Source organism: Carex rostrata, chromosome 13 (genome assembly GCF_964058835.1).
Source record: "Carex rostrata chromosome 13, lpCarRost1.2, whole genome shotgun sequence".
Classification (NCBI taxonomy): domain Eukaryota; kingdom Viridiplantae; phylum Streptophyta; class Magnoliopsida; order Poales; family Cyperaceae; genus Carex; species Carex rostrata.
The window spans coordinates 6,946,993-6,970,700 of NC_135930.1; the positions used below are offsets into that span (position 1 = coordinate 6,946,993).

Consider the following 23,708-nt stretch of genomic DNA (forward strand, 5'->3'; position numbering starts at 1 on the left):
TTCGTTTTCTTTTTTGAAATAAAATTTTGATGTCCAATGAGCAGGACCAATGTCAAGTCGGAATCGTATGATGTGCGTTAAGATTCGCACAAACTTAATCTACACGAATCTTAACTAAATGGGACAGCTAGATCGAACGCCCCTTTTTCCTGCGAATTTTGCATCTATCCATGCGGACCTTTTTTAATTGAAATCCTGGAAGAAGCTGCCCAGGAAATTGTATTATAAAAAACGAGCCAGATACATCCAGTCAGTTACATCTAATATAAACCTACCATGCATCAGTTTACACCACAAGTTACAGAGGAAAAAAAAAACACAGTTTTAACTTTTAAGTTTCTACTGAAGCTACCTACGGGTTTCTAAAAAAAAAAAAAAAAAAAAAAGGTTTCTGCTGAAGCGGGTTATAAATATGACTTCGTAGGCCTAATACGTTTAAAGATGCCACGGAAAACTTAAAAGCCCGGCCCAGCGTACACTCCAGAGCCCTTATCACCATTTTATTACGAGTAATGTGTCTTCATCAAATCAAGATACAATTTGTTTTGATATATATTCACAAAATTTGGTTTGATAGAGCTGATAATTGGAATGCGCAAACAACCATGAAATGCCTTACAAAATATATGCTGAAAATGAAACTCAAGCTCACTGTATGAGTTCCTTAAAAATAATGCTGCAAATCCAGTTTGAAAACAAACTGTCTGAAATTAGAAAAAAAAAAAAAAACAGTTGGATTTTTGGCGCACACTTCGTTATCCAGTCATAGATAATAAATGACCACAAACCTCGGATATAAGTTTCCGAAAATCTCCTTTCGATTTGAATATTCTTTTATAACTCTTCCTTCCATGTCTTCATAGTTTTTTCTTATTTCTGCAAAATAAACAGGGTTCTGAGAACAAGCAATGGCAGGTGGTTCGGTCGTAACCCAAATTGGGGGCAAGGAATACCCCGGAAATTTTACATTTTTGTCCCAATGGCATGTCTTGTCGCATCATCTGGTGGTCTTATATTTGGTTATGATATTGGAATATCAGGTTAATTTTTTTGAACAAATAATATCTGGTAAATTTTGATGTAAAGTGAAATTTCATCACTACTAACTAATGTGTTGATACTAAATTAACCTCACTAACGCATGACACTGTTTTTTTCTGCTTTACTTTTTTCTTTTTTATGTTGCTGCTTTTGATGCATGTATGTGTTACTAATCTATGGAAATTATACTTTTGCACAAAATTTATACACGTACAATCAAAATTAAATGTTTTGGATGAGATAACATAATCCACCCTGAAAAATCAAGGTGTAATCGATTTGAATCTTTTGATGCTGAACTTAACAAAACATAATTTTAACCTTTGATGCAAAAGGGGGGAGTGACTTCAATGGATTCTTTTTTTAGCAAGTTTTTTTCCATCGGTTTACCACAAGGCGAAGGAAGATGTGAGCACGAATCAGTACTGCAAATTTGACAGCCAGCTGCTGACATTGTTCACATCATCACTGTACTTAGCTGCACTTGTATCCTCTTTCGTTGCATCATCTATGACGAGGGCATTCGGGAGGAAGTGGTCGATGTTTATAGGTGGCATTACATTTTTAGTAGGTGCCGTAATTAATGGCTTGGCCTTGAATGTGTTGATGCTCATCCTCGGCCGGATTCTTCTTGGTGTTGGTGTAGGCTTTGCCAATCAGGTGAATTATATTATTTCAAATCGTTTAATTTGAAAATAATATATTATTGTAATCTTAGTATTAGCATCCCCTTTTCTTTGAATAAAGAATTATATAAATTTTGTAAAATATATTCAACTCTTTAAAATTCAAAATTAATGCAGTAGTTAAAGTCTTTTCCTCATTTTATTTTAATTACCTCATGTCTCTAGTTGTAACTTTGATGGAGATCTACTATGAGAAAATAATCAGAGCTTCACTATTTACTACATTGCAGTCTGTCCCGCTATATCTCTCTGAAATGGCACCACCAAAGTTCCGCGGGATGCTTAACATCGGGTTTCAACTGATGATCACAATAGGTATACTGGCAGCCAATCTCCTAAACTATGTTCTTTCCAAATACGAGTGGGGATGGCATCTCAGCCTTGGACTTGCCGCCGTTCCCGCTTTTATCATCACCGTTGGATCCCTCGGCCTCCCTGACACCCCTAACTCACTCATTGAACGTGGTCATGGCGAATAGGCCAAGGAAATACCCGCCAAGGTACGCAAGGGTAGATCTATGTATAACCCAGGGGTGCTTAGCCACCCCCATAATTTCAAAAAAATTAATCATTTATATTGAATTTTTATTTTCTTAAAGTTTTTATATAGTTCAATCCCCGTCATAAATTATCAAATGTATGTTTGTAGCCTAGTGGTTAGAATCCCAACTTGTTATTGTGGACACTTGACTTCAATCCCGATGCATTATAAATTTTAGCCCCCCTATTTAAATTTTCTAGTTCTGCTCCTGAAGGTACGGGGCACCAAAGACATCCTAGATGAGTACAATGATATGGCCGCAGCTAGTGAAGACTCAAAATTATCCAAGAGCCAATGGAAGGACATGTTGGAGCCCAAGTGCCGCCCCCGCTCGTCATGACCATATTCATCCCTTTTTTCCAACAGTTTATGGGGATCAATGTCATCATGTTTTATGCCCCAGTTCTCTTCAAGACGATCGGGTTTGGAGATGATGCATCGCTCATGTCTTCTGTAATAACTGGTGTTATTAACGTATTGGCAACCGTTATATCTATCATGGTTGTCGATAAGGCTGGAAGACGGATTCTCTTTTTGGAGGGTGGCATTCAAATGATGCTGTCTCAGTTAAAAACTGTTCCCTATTTAATACACTGTAAATGTGTATGTTTATACGATTTGTTGACTAAGATTAATTTTGCATTAGAGGTAGCTGTGGGGTCGTTGATCGGTCATGCTTTCGGAACAAGCGGTGTTGGGGAACTAACAAAATCATATTCTACAGCTATAGTTGCTTGCATTTGCATCTATGTCGTCACCTTTGCGTGGTCATGGGGCCCACTTGGTTGGTTGGTCCCCAGTGAAATCTTCCCCTTAGAGATCCGATCAGCTGGCCAGAGTGTGAACGTGTCAGTAAACATGCTCTTCACATTCATAATCGGGCAGCTATTCCTCACCATGCTCTGCCACATGAAATTCGGTCTCTTCTTCTTCTTCAGTGGCTGGGTATTCATAATGACCACATTTATTTTCTTTTTCCTGCCAGAAACGAAGAATGTGCCGATTGAGGAAATGGTACTTGTTTGGAAGAATCACTGGTTCTGGGGGAAATATATCAGTGAGACTGTGAGAGTGATATTCATGTGGGAAATGTGGAGATGATCAAGCAACCACATGTTACATGATTAAGTAGAGAAAGTATACTAATCCGATTAGGATTCCAAAGGCAACAAAATAAGTTAGTATTGGATTAATTTGTTAATATCGATTTGTCTAGATTCAATTGGTTGTAAATTAAGAAAATAGATGTTAAGACTTCCTAGTTTTGGTGTTTAGCTTCTTGGATTTGATTTATCAATGCAGTTGACCTAGGTCGATATTCTGTATCAATTTAAACTATATAAATAATCATTGTAATTTAGCGATTAATATCTTCTCTTCTGATTTGTGCAACTTTTTTCCCCTAATTAAGAATCATTTATTTTTATCCACTTCACAACTCATGACAAACTCCACAGAAAAAGCAAAAGCATTTTGTAAGGTCAGTTTAGAAATGGTTTAATAAAGAACTACAGAATCCCCCCTCTTATTTTTTAGAAAAAAAAAGGACATTTTTTTTAAAATTCAATTGTTCTTCGTTAGTGGATTTTATTATTTAAAATGGTAGAAGTAATGGATTTTTAACTATATTCTGGATTATCTTGTTATTTCTTTTATGATTACGTGACCTAAAAGAACACGGTGTAGTTGTCATAGCGGGTGCGATTGAAGGGTCTTGTAGTACCTATGTTGCAATATCCGTAATTCGGTAACGGATCACTTTATATCCAAATTATGAGAGAGCTCAATGCCTTTAGAAGGATATTTCAAGCGGGAGAATCCGACGGAATAATGTGTTTTTACCAAGATTTTTGCATCGTACGAATCAGTACAGACGTAAACGGATCCAAATGCTCTTAAAAAGCGATAGCCTGTTACTAGGGGTAAAAATTAGATACGAATATCCAAATATCCTTGTAAATAGTGGTACATATATGATTTTAAATTTTAATTATCCATATCTAAATAGTAGGCATATACTATATAGTTTAATACATATTATGAAAGTAATAATGTATATATTTACGAATATCTAATATCCAATCCGTATCCGGAAAAAAAAAATAACTAATACCTATATGGTTTTACCACTATCTGATCCGTTTTCACCCGTTATGGTAGCAATACATGCGTTAATGAAATAGGCTTGTCTCAATCAATTCGTGCCCGAGTTCATTGTATATCTCCTGTCCCAAAATAACTTTGCTGAGTGCGATATTATAAATGACCCTGAAAAGGATGATACACTTGGGTTAAAACCGCCTTTTACAGGACATTTTCTTTAAAAGCAATGGTTGAAGTAGCTTTAAAAATTCCAAAAAAGCTATAACCAAATCATTGTATATGCTTGACGATCCTAGAAAAGGGAGCAACCTACAGGGGAACGATGATCAAGCATCATAAACACTTTTTTAAAGTCTTTCATTCTTTTCTTGACACTGGGGAGAAGTTGTTAAAGTGAACAATGTTCAAATCTCAAAGTAGTATATATATATATATATAAGAGGCAAGAATAGGTCTATAGGACAACACAATATGGAAAGTGCAAGACAAATTTCTCCAGCATAAATATGCACCAAATTCACTACAAAGCTACTTCATACAAAGGTATATCTTGTTGACTCTCTGAAAAAATGGCTAAAAACAAAACAGAAACCAAAAAAGAAAAGAAAACAATACAAAAATTAAAAGGGTGTCTAGGATGCTCAGTGCATCTACTGCTATATATTTTCTATGAATAAAGATATTACAGAAGCTCTCTCCAGTAAACATAATATCACCAAACAAAAACGTCTAATCCCGACACTGCCTGACAAACAGGGACCCCGCATAAGAACAAAAGGTGTGGAACAATAGACAAGTACATCCCTCTTCTAAAAAGAATTGCTAGTGTGTTGTTTTACTCTGCGTCAACCTGAATTTCATGAATGGAAAATAAATAATCCATGTAAAACCCATTATTGAAAAGCAATTAAATATTTAGCAAGACAGATGGCCAAATTAGCTGGTTATGTTGCAATGGCATAGTTATCATCCACATTACCTTAAAGAGTACACAGATTGCTCTTAATTTAGTCCCTATGTTCTTCTGGAGTTAGCACTGCAAGACAAGATGTACAAGTAAACAAATTTGACAATAAATTAATACCAATCTTCAAACCATAAACTTATTGAGCTACAGTTTGAAATTTAATTTCCTAAATACCCTACCAACTTGCATTTTCTAATATAATTTCCTAGATTAAGGTTATTTGGACCTGCCCATTACAATGACCTATATCCCACTGAACATAACCGTCTTATTTTCCGTGTTATTATATGTATTTCAAAAGTTTGGGGGTATATTGGGGTGCCCGTTACAATTAATCGTACCCCACTGATCCTCACCCTCGTTGCCATTTACTAGCACTGCACCATCTGATGAGTCATCCTTTTCCACCTCAACCGCCTCTTCTTCTTCTTCTTCAGCCTCTTGTGCAACAGTTTCTTGCTCTGCCGCCTCTTCCCCTTCCTGTTATATGAGGATGTTGTTATCAGCAAGTATTTTCTTTTCTTCCTTTTTGGAAACTTTTACAACTGCCCACAGGAAATATCACCTGCTATGTATACCTCAGCAATTACAATGGCAAATATCTTGCCTATAGATACAAGCAATTGGGCAGGTAAGATACAGTAAAATATACTGTTGGATACAAGCAAAATAGCTTGTTTTGCAACGGAATACGTGACATTTTGAAGTACAAAAGCAAACCTCATGTGTGGCATCATCATTCTCAACAGGTGACTCTTCTTCAACTTGCATCATTTTGAAGGCTTCTACCAGAGCTATGCTAGGCTTCGCTGCGTAGCTCGGGTATTCCGCTGCTAGTGGGTATATGCCCCTATAATACCAAAAGTAAAAGCAATGAGGTAATGAAACAAATTAAAATGACATATGCATCATTTAACATTAAAAAAAAAATAGTTCTGCAAAAAAAAAAAATGGTACCGCTGTGGGGTTGTGTTACTTTCAACAGCAAGAGCAACTTGCCAATCTTCAAACATATTGGGATACTCCGCTGGATCAGCCAAAGACTCGGCAGCTTTTAGATTAACCTTTATCAAAAATTTCCCACGCATGTCAACAGAAGTAGAATATTATAGTGTTGCTTCACAAAGATACTCGCGAAGAATACGCATTTAATAACATCATTACCTTTGTTAGATCATTTTTCCATAATGCTACAATCTCAGAAACCTTGCTTGGGAGATAAGATCTGGCCATTAGTGCAGCTTCTGGGATACGATTGCTGCACGAGTACAGTTTTAGTTATCAATTCATAAATTACCTTGTTTAGTTATTAATTCATAAATTAACACAAGTCGCTTCAGCATTTTAAAGATGGGAGGAAATTATAAGTACTAAAGAGTGCACCAGCATCCATGGAAAAATCAATTTACATTTTGATCCAGGAATTGTACCTGTCAACTAGTAGCTGGAGACAATCTTCTAACTTGCCGAGCATGAAGAGACAGAGAAAAGCAACATTGTTCTTTCCTTGCTCTTTTGCAAGAGAAGATAGCTTTGTTATTCCATCTGAATCACCAAGTGCTGAGTACAGGAGTAAGAGGCCACTCAGATCCATGGCTTGTGTTAGGCACTGCTCTGCCATCTCCAACTGCACAAACATGTTTAACAAAAACAAAGTTCGATCTATGTTTATATGCAGCCTTTCTTAAAGCATTATAACTATTCAAAATGATGTGCATACAAGTTCTTTGTACTTCTGTTGGATCACGTGTGACCTGAAAAATATTTCTTATGAAAATGAATATAAAAAGAAAATGTTTTATTAACCGACCTTTCCACTAGACATAGCCATCTCTCCCAACTGCTTCCACTTGGACTCACTTTGCACTTCCGTCGCAATTGTCTAAGAACATAAATATATATCATTATAATTTCAGAAATAAAACAAGTCAACAAGCAACAAACCATTCCAAGATCAGTTGTCAACTACAATGATTTGATACAATTTGAAAATATTACTAAGAATGCTCACTTTTTAGAGGTCCTCAACAACATTTTCATATTCAATTAGAAAAATTGTGGATATTTAACCATACCTTTGCAACCTCTAGCTTGCCAAGCTGAACAGCTAGGTCAAATCTGTAATCAGGATCTGTGGCTATTTCAAGAGCCTCCTCCAACATACCACGCGACTCCAAGAAATGAGCAACACTGGACAATTGAAACATATCACCGTTCATCAAAGAATGTAAAGACTCTTAGTTTAGAGAGAAGGATACAGGGATAGTATTAGTACCTATTGTGGTGCTCCTTTGGTATAGTTGGGAGGACATCATTGGCACGATCAAAATCGCCACGCATCACTAGGGTTTTGTACTCAATCAAGCTTAGGAGCAGAGTGTAACCCATAACACTGTATCAAGGAGAAAAACATTATCATCTATAAAAAATTAAAAATAAAATAATTACTAGACAAGAAGAAGCACAATTAGAAGTTCCAAAGTGACCTACTTGAACTCCTTGTCAATAAGGTAGACACGGCTCTGGCTTGCAAGGTACCCCAATAAGTACATCGGCCGATCCAAGTGATACATGGTTGTCACCTAAAATTAAGCTTAAGATCTCAGAATAGAATAAATATGGTAATAATGTCTCCAACCTTCATTAATCTTTTGGACTAAAACATGAAATTGGGACAGTCCTTGTCCAACAGGATCAAAATTTGTTCTTTGAAAATGACTTTTTAGTATGCTATTGCTCTTATATTCAAGAAGTAATATAAAATAATTTGAGTACCTCGCCACCAACACAGTAATTGAGGCGCCAAGAAGAGTTGTTGTAGATGAAACAGTCTCCAACCCAGATACCAGTTCTGACCCTCTCATTAACCTCATGCAGTAGTTCAAATGCATCCTCTACACCTTCTTCATCTACTGGCTTTCCTCCATCAAAGTAAGCCGACACCACATCTCTCTGCACTCCAAAAAATATTTTACAATATGTTCCTTACGCAAAAAGACAAGGAATGCAAATGTAGAAGTAGAATTTACTCACATTGTACTTGAGGATGTAAAATGATGTGTCACTTGCGATGGTCACCAAGTCACCACTGTCAGCCCAATAGAGATTCTAAAGAACATATTAAAAATCTGTCAATCTCAGTAATCTTGAAGGAGCGATTAAGGAAAACAGTAGTTCAAATTGACAAATGGTACAGATATCTTATAAATATCCTCAGATAAACAACTGTGCTATATTAAAAAGTCGAATGCTCCTCAGGAACTCGTATTATGAGCAATACAAGCAAACAATATTGGTTCCAACTTCAGTAATAGAACTAAATTAAGGACAAGCCGAGGTATTCAAATTTGCATAGTGACAAATTAGAACATCACAAATTTTACTTTGTCTGAATAGCTAAAAGTGACCGAGGGAATACCTTGACAGCAACATCAATGCGACGTATCAAGCGACATTCAGCCCAATCATAGAAGCAAATGAAATCATTAGAGCACATTGCCAACAAAATACCACCAAAAATGCGCTCAGCTGAAAAGGCAGGTCTGATGGATTTCTTCTCCTAAAAGATTGGAATAAATAATATAAATTAGATAACACTCAATATAATATTAATGTACTGTGATTGGATGTTAAGCACACATGAGCAAGGCAATAACAAAATATGTAGTATATTACTACAACAAGAACAATACATTTTTTTTCACCCTGTATCAAAACAATACTGCAAATGACTATAATAACAACTCTTATATGTTCCACAAAAACACTGGAAGCACCCATCTTCAAAAGTTGCAATATTTCTGCAGTAAATTTCTTCTTACAAGAAGAAATTTCAAGATCAAAGGAAGAAGAAAAACAGACCTGGAAATTCTTGCTGAAAAGTTTGATTTTGGTGGTGGTCTCTCTGACAGCATACTCACCATCAGATGACCAGGCAAACTCCAGAGCAGAACCAAAAGACCGATTCCTCCAGGCAAGCGCTGTGTATATGATGTATTCCCCATCTCCACATACAACCACAAAGCGACCATTGGGATTGTGCTTCAAGCTCTTGTAGAACAAAGAACAGGGAAAAAAGAAAACAAAAATATCATCAGGAGATGTAATGAAAACAGTCTTTGGACTTTCACGTACATTCATGGTTATTCACATTTCCATTACTGAACGAAGATGCTATATTACAAATTCGAACAGTGTTACAAATATCATGATATCATGGAAGAAGGAAGTCTTCAAAAAATAACCAGAGCTGTCTAAATTAAAGAGTATAACAACTTACTTGTGGGTAAAGATCACAGCTTCCAAGCTCCTTTACAGCCAATGGCAGTCTTTCACCATCAGTGGCCTATCATTGCATTTAGATATACATACTATTAATAAAGTCAAAAGCTTGGACTAGACAAATTTCATCTCAATTTTTTTTTTTCATCAAAGATGATAACAAGTATTACAATATAGCAGTCAGTGCAAAGGGAATAATCAATTTACCTCGTAATCAGCACCGACTGACTTGATATTGACGGTCTGGATTTCATTATGCTTGGCCCAAATAATTTTACCGCTGCTATCCATGCTAGCTACTGGCTCCTCGCGCCCAATTTTTATCATGATGGTTCCTTCATCATATCCCATCACCATTCTATCCCAATAAAGAAGCATTTTGTATAAATCATAAGTATGTTACTTTGATGTAATGATGATAAAATGCCAACTTTTTGAGTTTAAAATTAACCTTCTAGAGCCTTTTAGGTAGCCAACAGCCCAAACACGCTCAAGGCCATAATTCAATGTGTTTTCCAACCTACAAAATCACATGCAGTATGTGCATCAGAATATATATTACCATGTTTACTTTTCAAAAAAAAAAAATTCCCTCATTTTTGTTTCACTTTGTTTTTATTTCTTAGGAGTTTTTGCATGTACAAATTGGCCCAATTGAGCCTTAAGAAACAGTTAAGTTGAAGAACCAAAAAGAACCAGTACAAAACACGCTTCATAATTTATAAAAAGAAGCCAACAATGAAAACATACCGATAAGTAGTTGAATGCCAGATACGACAAGTACCATCTTCTGATCCGGTAATTATTATAGGAAGCTCCGGGTGGAAGCATACAGCTGTGACATTATGAGTGTGGCCTTCAAGAGTTTGTACACAGCTCTTAGTTTGGTAGTCCCACACCTAACCACCAAATATAACAAAGAGTAGATAATGAGCAATTGAGGGAAAAAAAAAAACTTTACACAAAAGAATGCAAATAATTATTATGTATACAGACCTTGGCGGTGTTATCATCAGAACCAGTAATAAGGTAAGGCCTGTCACCACCAGTGAAGTAATCAACACAATTCACACCTTTAAGATGGGCATCCAAAGTAAAATTTGGATCTGGCGAGCCCAGATTCCAGATCTGAAAAGGCAAACCAAAATATAGAAAGAAAGTTTGCATTAATTCAAATGTAACTAATGGTGTAATCGTCCAGAAAATAAAAAAAAAAGAAAAATAATCTAGCCAAATGAAAATTTTACATGCCTGTGCTCCAATAGAAACAACAAATCTATCAACTTGAGGCCTCCTTTACCATTAACTTTAAAGAAGTACCATTTCCCCATTATTTGTGTCTATACATGTATGATAAAGAAAATGCATACTTGGGTAGTTCCCGTGAAATTGGAGAAGAAAAAAACATATATACATTATATCTCACGCTTCACAGAGGCCCACAAGACATTTCCAGATTTCTAAGGTTATAATAGTATATTTTGGTGCTTTGGAATAACAGATCTGTTAAAAATCAAAATTACAATAAAAAAAACAAAACCTACAAGTGCTAATTATTTTTATGATGAAGCATATTTTAGATAAAAGACAAAATATATTGAGTACCACTAACCTTGATGGTACGATCAAGGGAGGCACTGGCAAAGGTATTGGTATCCTTGGGGTTGAATGTCACTTGCATGACATAGTGAGAATGGCCTTCGAAAATTTGAGTGCACACAAAACCCTTCTCCCAGTCCCACAACTTGATCAACATATCATCAGATGATGAGAGTACATACGGCAGTGTTGGGTGCACTGCCACACACCTGATATTATAACCAAAGATATCATTTAGCATAAAAATTAATGATTGGAAGTTCTACGATAAAATATAATAAATAGAACAGTTAAATTGGAGTCAAACATATTAAAATTTTAATTCTACAACAAAGAACCTGACGCAAAGCAGACCAATTAAGGTAATAACTATGACATTAAAATTCATCTATTTTACCACATCTAGGTAATAGAATCACAAGGACCGCCCAATACAGTTAATTAAGCAGTTAAAAATAAAATAAAAAAGTTCAGTTAAGGTTAAATTCTGCAAAAGGGTTGCAAACATTGTCCTGAAAACTGAACCTTCAGCTGCTAAGTGCCAGATTATCAGGATGTTCTTTGTATTTGACTTTCTAAGTTGCTACTTATAAACAAATAGCATGGCATAAATAAGCTTCTCAGTCCAATAAATTCTCATGCAGAACAACAAACCAGAAAAACTGAGTTAATAAAGAATAAAATAATACTGAATCAGTACATACCTGATGTAGTCAGTGTGAGCCTCAAAGACCTTAACCTTGTCCATGGTGTTGTAATTGTACACGCGAATGAACATATCGTCTGCACCTGCAACCACCCATTGCTTTCTTGCAATGAATTTTGCCGACCTCACTGAAATTATTTCAAACCAAACATAGAATTAGCCAGATGGAATTTGAATTGGATATAATTCCTTGCCAGACCACAGTGAAGGAACCCGTAGAAAATAAAATGTAGTACACACAAACGACAATAAAGCACATGAAAACAAAACAATATTTGAGGGACTATGATTTTGAATAGAAAGGTTGACATTTAAAATGGTACGAGACAATAACAGAGACTGATAGAGAAGAAAGATGTACCAGGTAGTTCAGTGACCTCAAATGACTTCACCATGGTCTGCTTGGACAAAAGTAAAGTTAAGTTCATGACAATAGAAAATCATAATTTTAATAAAATATTACTGATTTTCAGAATAACATAATCAACTAAATGTCAGATCTTACCTGAGACTGATAATTCCAGATGCAAACACTTCCTGAATAAAGACTCGCGAGAATCCTTCATGGTGAACAAGTAACACATCATCAGTACAAGAAAGACGATGCAATACAACAACATCAACACATCAATGATTATTATATCTTCGGATGAGAGGGGGATATGTAGCTCATGCAGCAATAAATATTTCACTTAAAACAGCACATACCCATTTAAAACCATTATTTTGCACTGATACCTTTGATGCATGTACATTGTGGTGCTTTTAAGTTTACGTAGGAAAAAGATTTTCCTAACTTCATATCTACTTCTTTTCGGGGCATATTACAATAAAAAAAAAAATGAATGTGCTGGTAGGTACTTCAGCCAGACTAATGCTTAAGTAGAAGATGAAGACTTTTTTACTCTAATAGTTTAAATGCCAATTAACTCCCATGCAAACTAGTGGACGCAAGTTAACTAGTGAGATGCCAATTAACAAGCATGCAATTAATAGAAATGAGAATATGGTACAAGTTATACAACTATAAAGCAAATAAATTTACAACTTACCATGGCTCTGTGGGATGCAGATCCACGGACTTTACTCTCTCGGACCTTTGTGCGAATTTTCTCTGATCCCATCAAAATTTATCAAATTAAACACAGATTTACAGGAAATTATGGAAGTTCAATTCAAGCGGATATGAAAGAGCAATGAGATCTAATCAAACAAAAACTTCAACGTACCTTTATTTCTAATCTGAGAGGCTGTAAACAGATTAAAAAAAAAAACAGAAAAAGAAATAAATGTTAGTCAGATCAATGAAATCCAAATCGACAGTAATCAGATCTAGCTTGTCAAAGATGCTAGATTTCATTCAGATAAGAAACAGAGAGGTCGGGATCGTCTCCAGTGCTGCGCAATCCCATCCCAAAATCCAACCACGACTGCTGTATCACAGCACTCCGTCGGCGGGACCCGCTGGCAGCGACACGACCGGAGATGAAGCTGGAACTGGAGACGATCCGAACCAGGAGTGAATGTTACATACCATCTTGTAAATTGTATAGAAGAAACCGCCGAGATCTCTCTGAAGAAAGAGAGGTTGGGGCTGGGGAAGAGACAGGAGATGCGAATTACTAGCCAAGGGGAGAAGAGGTAACGAGATCAGTGAAGGGAGAGAGAAATATAAAGAGGGGAGAAGAGAAAATGCCCGTAGACGAGGTTTTTGTGAACCGATGGAAGGTGGTGCCCACTATCTGTGACTGTGTATCTTACAGAATGACAACAGTATGATAATTCCACAATTGATTCTTACCCATGAAGCACCCAAATTGGTTTTTGTGGAGAAAAAACATAAACATTTTGATTCTTACCCTTGAAGCACCCAAATTGGTTTTTCTGGAGAAAAATATAAACATTTTGATTCTTACGCATGAAGCACCCAAAGAGCTACCAATTTATTTATTTATTTGACTGGCTATTTTGATTGTATGATGATGTTCTTATTTCTTCGAATTTTGATTTGGACTGTTACTTGTAGTGTTGCTGTGTTTTTTTTTTTGTTAGCAAACAAAACTTTTATTGTTTTGAAATAATATACCAGAGTTTAGGCTGCAAAGTTTTTGAGGAAATTAATATTTATTTGATTTGTTTTTTGAATGGAATCAATTAACTTTTTTTTACATCTATTTGTGTGGTATCTCGTAAAACTAAAGCAAATAAATTATAGCCGTTATGTTTTTTTAGATATAATTTATATAATTATTAAAATTTATCGATTTTATAATAAGATTGGAAAAATATTGCATTAATATATTAAATAAGGATTTTATATTTTAACAGTGACTAGATATTATTAAATTGCATTTACTTATGTTTATAACTTTCAATTTAAGACTCATTGCAACCAATATAACAATCAAAACTACATCTTTAATCTGGCACGAATCTCAAAACATACTCCTTGTATCTATCTACAAAAGGCACTGAATTATGAGTAGAACTAGGGTGTTCTTAAGTTCACCAAGCCTCTTGGTGAACTCAAGTTTAAAATCCATCAAATCGGTTTCAAATGATGAATTCGAACAGTTGAAATCCACCTACGTTACGAGTAATGCATCTACATGTGAAAACTTTAAACATTCAAATTAATTTAGTATAAAGTCAATCGGTCAAAATTAGAAGGTTAATAAATTAATTTTAATGCATTCATTTTTTTAAACGTTTTTTGACCGCTTAACTTTATATTAAATTAATTCGAATATTTAAAATTTTCACATGTAGACGCATCGCTCGTAAGGTAGACGGGTTTCATCGGTTAAGATTCGTCATTTAAAACCGATTTAATGGGTTTTAGACTTGAGTTCACCAATAGCCTTGGTGAACTTAAGAACACCCTAGTTCTACTCCTGAATTATAATCGCTCGGCTAAAATCGTTTTATATTTATTTGTAATTCGCTACGGTACCAGAGAGGATACAGACTAGGGTGTAAACGGATACGGATAATCTACTCCATATTCGCTCTGTATCCGGAGATTATCCGAATCCGAATTAAACAGATACGGATACGGATAATTTTTGCATATGGTGAAAATATGGCGCATACGGATACGGATAATTTCATGAAGATGAATATTCATATCCGCAATTATGCGAATCCGAAATTACTCTAATCAGCTTTGACTTTACTACTATGGATAGAAGTTGTTATATATTATCTCATATTCATTTTAGTCTTTGTTGTGATATAAATGATAATACGATATGGTTTTCAATTTAATCTCTTTTTCACTAGTGATAGTACTACAATAATGCAATTTTCTTTCTTTTTTACCTCCATTTCTTCACTTTTCATTATTTTCCATTCAAGACTTTAGCCTGTGAATGTAGTATGCTTTTAATATCTGCTAAATTGATTTTAGTCATTCTTTTATATCTTAAAATGCATAACTCAATTATCCAACAATTATTCGTTTCATATCTATATTTGAATCCGTATCCGTAGATTATCCGCTCCGTATCTGTATCCGTTTAAGGCGGATATGGTTTTAAATTTTAATATCCATTTCCTATCTATATCCGTATTCGTATCCGCTCATTAAAAGACGGATATGAATATGGTATTAGCATTATCCGCTCCGTTTACACCTCTAATACAGACTCCTAAATGAGGGCTGAATAGACCTAGAAGCACAGATTGTCCTCTTGTTCTAATGTTTAAGTGTTGAGGAATACACCAACAATGTAAATGTATATAAACTTAAAGTGCGGACTTAAATCTAAAGTTCCTCTAAACTAATTAAGATTTACTCTAGTTAATCAGGATATACTGTTCTAAAGTACTTTTAGGTCAACAGAGTAGATATATTCAGATCAATCACAATTTAGTTCATCGAATAATAAAATTGATACATGTATATTCTTCAAATAGCTGGTCTGACCTATTTGACTAGCATACGGAGGTTTTGACTCAGTAAGTATAAATGATGTAATAATTATCCTCTAGTTTCTGTGCAATTTGCCATGTGGCCTACAAAGTCTGAATAGTCAATCCGAACCGTTAGATGCGATATATATATTAAGATGTGCTTGGAGACCAAATTTTACATTTTTTGAAATTTTTTAACTATTTATTAAGCCACTTTAAAAATCGCTGATTTTTCATTTTATGGACCATTGGATTAGCGATTTTCAAAGTGGCTTAATAAATAGTAACAAAATTTCAAAAAATGAAAAATTTGGTCTCCAAGAACATCTTAATATATAGATCGCATCTAACGGTTCGGATTGATTTTTTGACTTTGAAAACGGAGATAAAGGATATGAAAGATAGGGTGCATTTGGGTGCATTTGAACCCTCCTCATATATTAATGACTAAAAGTTAATTTTTATTTTCTAAATATGTTAGAAAATGTTATTTTATAAATATCCATCACTGTTGTAAATAACAGATTGTGCCCGTCGGATGGATAGGGTATCGTCAAACAATTAATCGGTATATGACCGATTAATCATAATTTTATGGATAATTTTATGTTTTTATTAAAGTTATGTACAAATACTCATAATATATTAATAGTGATTAATTTAACTCATCAAACTTATCAAATTAACTTATATTAACTTAATTTATTTGATTAATAAAGTTTTATGAAATTATCATTTAGAAAATATATGAATAAGACAAGACAAAATATAATACATACAATGGATAAATACAAAATAAAAATGACTGACTAATCGATCTCATAAACAAAAACATATGATTAATCGGATAAATCTACCAATTAGTCAGTATCATCCACAAGCAATCTTCTGATAAATCTGTTCATGATAGTTTTATAATAAAATTATAAAGCAAACAAATTATATGATAATGTATTGAATGCTAAGATGGATTAAAAAAATGAAACAACTAAAAATATGGATATTTGATGAAAACTAAAGAAAATAGTATGATGATATTTGCTGATATAGTTTATCTAGTTACCTAAATTTTATAAATTTAATCAGTTTTTTTTATCATTGGAGACATGTATGACATTTATATTTAATTTACTTTGATATTTAAAATTAAAAATTGTAAAAATTATATTTAACAAATAATATATTAATGGTGGCTAACAATTTAACATGACCAAAAAAGTGAATTTAAAATTACAACTAAAAAATATAAATAGTAGTTGTTCACACATAATTCATTTTTATTCATGACTTAAAATATGTATTCAACTTTAAATTCACACAATAAATATGAGAAGAATCTAATAATTAAAGAATAATGTGGAAAAAGAATAACTACTCAGGTCCAAAAGTCTATTATTTTAACAAGTAAATTCACATCTTTATTTTCTTATATTATTGCTCCTTGATCAGTCATTCTTCCCATGAATGAACAAACATGTACAACTAATGAGAAATTTTGAATATGGATAAATTGAATTGATAACCAGAATCAAGGTTTATTACGCATATGCGTAGGATTCATTGCAACCATGATTTATTGTCTTTTATAAATCTAAGTTTTGAGAAAAGAATATCACATAATAAAATACGAGAGAAATATATTTTAATCAGATAACATTATTAACATATTCTATAGATAGAATTTATAAGGAAAAAAAATCCAATAATAATATAGGAGAAAGAAGTAGTTTTAAAGGAAATAATTAACGAATGGTGAAATAAATTGTCTATATATTAAATATTTATATAATGTTGGGTTAATAAAAAGATGAATAGTGTTAATACTATTTGTAAATCAAACACAATATTATTTGTAAATTAAACATTATGGAAGATCAGGTGGAGAAGTTAGGTCTCACTCCTCCTAGCTCTTTGATATTTTTTTATTATTATTATTAGTGTTGTTGGTGTTTGTAGTTTATTTTTCTCTATTCTTCTCTTCTACTTTTTTTTTTTCTTTTTTTCTCTTCTCGACCTCTTTTTTGTCTTTTTTTTACTGTGACATTCTCGCTGTTCAGGTGACCGTCTCTCTAATGACGGTTCCTCTAACCAATGGGTTAGATATTGTATGTGGCCAACTTTAATTTGGTTTCCGACATTGTCCTACTAGTGTGAACAAAAAATTAAGTGTGAATAAGAGTTCAATTAATATGAACGCTACTGTAAATATGAAATGAGATCCTGCAATGTGATAACTGATAAGAGATGTTGGTTCATGATGGTTTCAGATCCGGATGCCACATACTCTCCAATGTGATCAGTCAATCTAGACAATGCAGTTCAGCTCATCTCCAGATGGAGTGCAAGTTTATGCAAATTTCAGATATTTTTATACTGATCTCCAGTCAGCTAATATGAACAGAGTAGTACGCTTTGAGTTAAAATGCACGAAGCTCCTTTCATAATCGGGCTCCGAATCTCCTAAAGTAACTCAATTTTTGGATTTTGGATTCGGATCGTCTGATTCGAATTTGTCGCTTGAGATCACTCTGAGATTCGGATTCGTTACTTGAAATGTGTGCACTTCACTTAAGATGAATTATCACGAATTTGAATCATATGGTTCAGATCCAAAACTCAAAAATAGAGTTGATCTCAACTCTTCATAATCGTGCCAGAGAAGATCGAACATCCCGAGGTAAAATGTACGGCCCTATTAATATTCGTGCCCAAGCAGATTGACGGTCCAGATCTAAACTCAAAATTTGAGTTACTTTAGGCGATATGAATTCCATACGTCGCGCTATCCTCGCCTTTCCGATCATCAATCAATCGCAAAACGATCTTTGTAAATCCGCAAGAATCGAATAGGTAAAAGAAATCAAGTCCAAAGAACTAGTTGGTCGGTCACGAAAAGGAAGGAAAATAGAATCAGCGTAACTCTCGGAAAGGTTAGTCTCGTCGATTCAAGGGTTCATATGTTCAAAACATGGCTCCTAATAATCGCATCGCTGTACTGATAGTCTGATATATATACTTCCTTGTATGAGCAGATGTTTCAATTAGGTCATGTACCAGTGTAAATGTAGAATCCCAGTTTAGCATTCTATCAACCTTTTGTCAAATTTTTGGATTAAGGAAGGGTTTCTTCTTCTTACCTTATTTTCCTTTTTATTCTAGGTCTTGTGAAATATGCAAGAATCAACCTCTGACAGAAGTGGCGGGAACAGAGATAACCAACCAAAGAGAAACCTTCCCTCTTGGATGAACTCTAAAGGAACCGGGGGCAATTCTGGAAAAAAGATAAAGTCTGATAATGACACACCCAAACAGGCGACAAAGGAAGTAAAAGGAAGTGGTGCCTCCTCCTCTCGTGATCATAACCAGAATAATTCCACTGGTTTCTCTAAACTTTTGGTAAAAATTAAGATTTAATCTTTGTTTCTCCTTCCCAATGCAAATTTTATCAATTTGCTGATGTTAAGCTTCATTTGACTCTCTTGTGTCATAAAACTTCTTGGATTCAATGATCTCCAAATTGCCGAATCGAATCAGATTTAGTTAATCCTTAATTTTTAAACATAGGCCTTAAATTGTGTAGCAAGTCTCAAACAGCCTCATTCTGCAATTAAATGCACAGAGAAAACTTGCAAAATTAATAAGAATAACAAAATTGGACAACTAAATGTGACCAAACTGGTTTGGCAATAAATACTGACTGGTACCAACAAGATTGGTGCTGTACAAAAAGGCATGCTTATTTGGGGAAGCACTTTTACTCAAACAACCAACTGATATTTGCTTGAGTTACTGACATTTCAAATAAGCTCTTAAATTACTCCCAAGCAACTGATTGATTTCTTAGATAACATCAGTCAAAGTGCAACTGCTAGGAATTTTCCTTTTGACAAACATTTTTCCAGGATGGAGTTGTTTTTGCACTTTCAGGATTTGTGAATCCAGAAAGGGGCAATTTGCGAACTCAAGCAACTGATATGGGAGCAATATACAGACCCGATTGGAGCCCTGATTGTACACTTCTTGTTTGTGCATTTGCAAACACGCCAAAATTCAAGCAAGTCCAATCAGATAACGGTACCATTGTCTCAAAGGTTAAATACCTATCTTGTATTTGTGCAAACCACTTATGGAACTCTCTTTTATACCCATAAGAGGGTAGGGGAGGGGAGGGGTGACCAGATCTGACCGGACCATGTTTACTTGTTCTAGAACATTAACTTTTGAGGGGGAGAGGAGGGGAGGGAAATGGAGAGGAGGTGAACTCTATATTCCTATGTTGCATGGATACCACTACGGGTATCGAATCGGATACGATACGGATGTGGCGATACGGCAATTTTTAAAAATCAAGGATACGATATGTCTATTATATATATATATATATATTTATTATTTTAATTATATTATTAATTCTGTTTATATAAATTACATATTAAAATACAAAATTATAGCTTAGTATACATTAAATACAATGTATACTGTAATTTAACAACAAACACAAAGTGGCGCAGTGGTAATGCGCTATTAATATGCGGCGATAGGTCCTGGGTTCGATTCTTCTCAGTCACAAAAAAAATTTGGTTTTGCGCATTGCATGGTGGACCATGGGCTGTGAGAGTTGTATGCGCGGTGCACCGTGAACCAAGCGTATCCCAGATGTATCCAGGCGCGTTAGAGGCGTATCCCAACGAGTCAACCCGTATCGGAGACTGTATCAAGAGAATAAGGATACGCCATGTAAGCCGATACGCTAGCTGGCGTATCGGATACGTATCGTGTCCGTATTGGGTGCGTATCCGTATCCGATACGCACCTGACACGGGTACGGAGCCCTAAGGGCCGTATCTGGGTAACATAGCTATATTCAAACTATTAAATTTAATAACCCCCAAATCGGAGTGTAGAGGAGATTAACTCTTTACTTTGCCCATCTCCGCTCCCCTCCCTCTTTCTGGAGCACAGTCTAACGAGACAAGAAAAATTGCGCATAACCCAAGAAATAGAAGTTGGAGTATTGGACTAACATAAACCTGACATAAGAAATATTTTTTTGTTCATAGTTCCTCACTCTTGTCTCATTGTAAATGAGGGAGGGGCAATTTTGGTATTTTTGTGAAATGACTTGATTTTCTTCCATGCTTATTGGGGTCAGATAGATACCTATCACCATGTAGGGTATACGATATACTCAAAATTTGAATTTTGATAGGGACAAGGAACTTTTTGTTTCCTTTGTTAGCAAAATTTGGGTTTTGTAACATATGTTCAGTGGAAAGTTTGTTTAATATTGTTACACTTACCTGTGATAGGAATGGATAGTAGAATGTCATGAAAAGAGAAAGTTGGTGCCAATTGAACCACACTTAATGCATGCCGGGAAACCTTGGAGAAAACAACAGAAGCCTAAACAGGAAAGTAGGGGTAATGCACTTGAAAAACTTATCTTGAAATCCAATTTATTCGACAACCATGACAATGAAAGTCAAAACTCAAAATTGGAAAAGGAAAATTGATACGTGTAAATTGTGGTGTAATTTAAAGTTGTTGGATTATCTACCAATGATTTGAACATCAGCAATCCTGCAACAGATAATTAATGACCAATTAATTTCCATACTGTGTCAAATTTTATATGTGGCATATTTCAATGTTGGTGACTGGTGAAGACACATGTAATTTTATTTCTATTTTTGTGATTATTAATGCCGGTCATTGATGATTATCAAATAAGCTGGGTGCTGATATAACCCATCCCTTATACTTCTCTGGATTACATTTTAGAACCATCAATTGTAGACGATAAGGATTCTGCTGTGAGAAATGTTCAAAAGCAAGTTGAAAGGCCGCAAGGGAAGTCTATTCAATCTGAGGTATCTTTATGAACTTGTTCATGTTGGGTTTACTGAATATAAATTTGATGGGATGAGTCATGACTGATGAGACTAGCATGCAAATGAAATGAACTTTGATTTATTTTTTATTAGTTGAGTTTTTAGTCTAATTATGGTTTCAGTTTTAAAGAATTGAATGCAAATTAGGCTTAACTTCTCTTTGGCTATTTGTTTGACCTGCCTATGGCTTTAACTTTCTGAGTGAGGCTATGGTAATATGCATATTATGGATCATCAGATCAATCCGTGCTATGAATCCATATCTCTATTTTAAAAGTTCAAACAGTCAATTTGAACCGTTAAACATGATCTCCACATGAAACTATACGTGCAGACCAAATTTTACATTTTTTAGTATTTTTTAGTATCTTTAGATAGGTAGAAAATCACTGCTTTTGGATGGTCCAGAATGTTCACATCAAGTGATTTTCTGCCTATCTAAAGAAATAGTAAAAACATTATAAAAGATGTGAAATTTGGTCTGCAAGTACATTTACATATAAAGATCATGTTGAACGGGTCAGATCGACTGTTTGGATTTTTAAAACGGAGATATGAGTCCATAGCGCATACCACTTATTGCCATAACCTCACTCTTTAACTTTCTTGCTGAATCAAGGGTAATTATTGGGAGCACTGTTAAAGAGAATATAGATGACAACACAATTTTTACAAATAATCCATGCTGTTTACGACTAACTGCATAGGGACAAGATGTGGACATTCTACAAAGAAAATTTTCACCATCACAAATTAAAGCAATGGCAAAGGATGACTTGGTACAAACTGTATTATGGCTTGAAAGCCAGGAAGAGAAGGTTTGAAGCTATTCTCTTTTTTTCATTCATGACCTAGTTTGTTTTTACTTGCTGCTTTTTAGCAAACATTGTTTCCATTATTAGGGAAATGGTAAGTGTCCCCCATGGCCAATTGCTCCTGGGCTCTTAAGTATAATTCTTTTATAAGAAATTTTTTCAAGACATGATTATCCTATATTGTTTAGTGAATCAGCTTGTCTAAACTAAAACAGTAACATGAGAAGCACATGTTACTATTCTAAATAAATAACAATAAATCAACTTATGAATTTGTATTTAAGACAAAAAGAGACATGAAGAATAAATCCTTTTCTTGATTTATATTTTTTTGTCTTTTAAATTTGTGTTGCAGCCCGAAGCAGATAAGATAAAAGAAATCGCAGCAGAAGGTGTTATCACTTGCTTACAAGATGCCATTGAGTCTCTCCAACAAAACCTTGTAAGCTGTGTAATCAAACAAACAGAGTACAAATTTCCTAATTGTTGTCTGGTGTAGCAAATTTTGACTTTATAGCAATTAATACTGTAGGGCTTAAATAAAGTGGCTGAGCAATGGGGCATTTTGCCTAAAGTGGTACAGGAACTTGTAGATTTTGAAAACTGTAAGGATGCATATCTTTGTAAAGAAGAGATTGTAGATATAGCTATGAAATGTAAGAGAATTTACGAGAGTGAATTCAACAAAATGGATCTGTCTCCAAATAAGGGTAAGAAAATTGACAATGAGGGGTATGATAGTGATGACACAATTGAGATGACAGAAGAGGAGATTGATCAAGCATGTAGAAACCTTCCGGTGTATGATGAATAGGTTTGTTTTTGCATCTTTTTGTCTTTTTTTAATGGATATGGAGTGTAGAATTTTTCTCTTTTTGTGGTCAAATTCTCTTGTTTCATAGCTTGTTACTTCCTCTCTCTCTTATTTATATAATTGTTTTTTGGCACAATTGCTTGAGGACTAATTATAATTGGCAAAACGAAAGCTAAACAATTTTCTTAGGAAGAAGAACACCTATAATTGGTTTCAGTTATGAGTTATGACCCCCAGCTCTAATCAAGTAATTGTAAATGAGGGGAGATAAGTATCGCTCACGAAATTTCATTTATTTCTTGTCCATAATAGGATATATCCCTTTTTTTTAATTTAATTTGTGCAGAGC

The 23,708-nt window shown here is 34.5% G+C and overlaps 2 protein-coding genes and 1 pseudogene across 7 annotated transcripts; 2 read left to right on the top strand and 1 right to left on the bottom strand.

Moving 5' to 3' along the window:
• The first annotated feature begins 857 nt into the window (after window positions 1-857).
• LOC144564314 (sugar transport protein MST6-like) lies at window positions 858-3,598 on the top strand (annotated as a pseudogene). The gene is made up of 5 exons (XR_013514597.1): window positions 858-1,038; window positions 1,376-1,701; window positions 1,958-2,227; window positions 2,483-2,844; window positions 2,917-3,598. The product of XR_013514597.1 is annotated as a sugar transport protein MST6-like (transcript).
• Window positions 3,599-4,847: 1,249 nt separating this feature from the next.
• On the bottom strand, window positions 4,848-13,600 carry LOC144564577 (coatomer subunit beta'-1). 4 transcript variants are annotated; one of them, XM_078314181.1, is made up of 27 exons: window positions 13,459-13,600; window positions 13,154-13,174; window positions 12,977-13,038; window positions 12,430-12,484; window positions 12,286-12,322; window positions 11,923-12,052; window positions 11,232-11,427; window positions 10,616-10,747; window positions 10,370-10,518; window positions 10,071-10,139; window positions 9,827-9,977; window positions 9,618-9,683; window positions 9,200-9,388; window positions 8,757-8,897; window positions 8,372-8,446; window positions 8,114-8,290; window positions 7,829-7,920; window positions 7,614-7,730; window positions 7,414-7,528; window positions 7,149-7,220; window positions 6,769-6,965; window positions 6,503-6,596; window positions 6,296-6,402; window positions 6,059-6,188; window positions 5,695-5,818; window positions 5,351-5,407; window positions 4,848-5,221 (listed from the first exon to the last, which is right to left on the bottom strand). In XM_078314181.1, exons 1-26 carry the CDS (start codon window positions 13,459-13,461, stop codon window positions 5,379-5,381), a joined length of 2,730 nt encoding a protein of 909 aa, XP_078170307.1. In that variant the 5' UTR covers window positions 13,462-13,600; the 3' UTR covers window positions 4,848-5,221; window positions 5,351-5,378. The 4 variants fall into 4 exon arrangements, with proteins under 4 accessions (XP_078170307.1, XP_078170306.1, XP_078170309.1 ...); XM_078314180.1 differs by having other exon boundaries at window positions 5,680-5,818; XM_078314183.1 differs by lacking the exon at window positions 5,351-5,407.
• Window positions 13,601-18,638: 5,038 nt separating this feature from the next.
• Window positions 18,639-23,495, top strand: ATXRCC1 (BRCT domain-containing DNA repair protein). Of its 2 annotated transcripts, none has more exons than XM_078314167.1 (8): window positions 18,639-18,769; window positions 18,999-19,235; window positions 19,742-19,930; window positions 21,149-21,260; window positions 21,621-21,709; window positions 22,438-22,548; window positions 22,901-22,987; window positions 23,078-23,495. In XM_078314167.1, exons 2-8 carry the CDS (start codon window positions 19,011-19,013, stop codon window positions 23,357-23,359), a joined length of 1,095 nt encoding a protein of 364 aa, XP_078170293.1. In that variant the 5' UTR covers window positions 18,639-18,769; window positions 18,999-19,010; the 3' UTR covers window positions 23,360-23,495. The 2 variants fall into 2 exon arrangements, with proteins under 2 accessions (XP_078170293.1, XP_078170294.1); XM_078314168.1 differs by having other exon boundaries at window positions 21,636-21,709.
• Window positions 23,496-23,708: the final 213 nt, after the last annotated feature.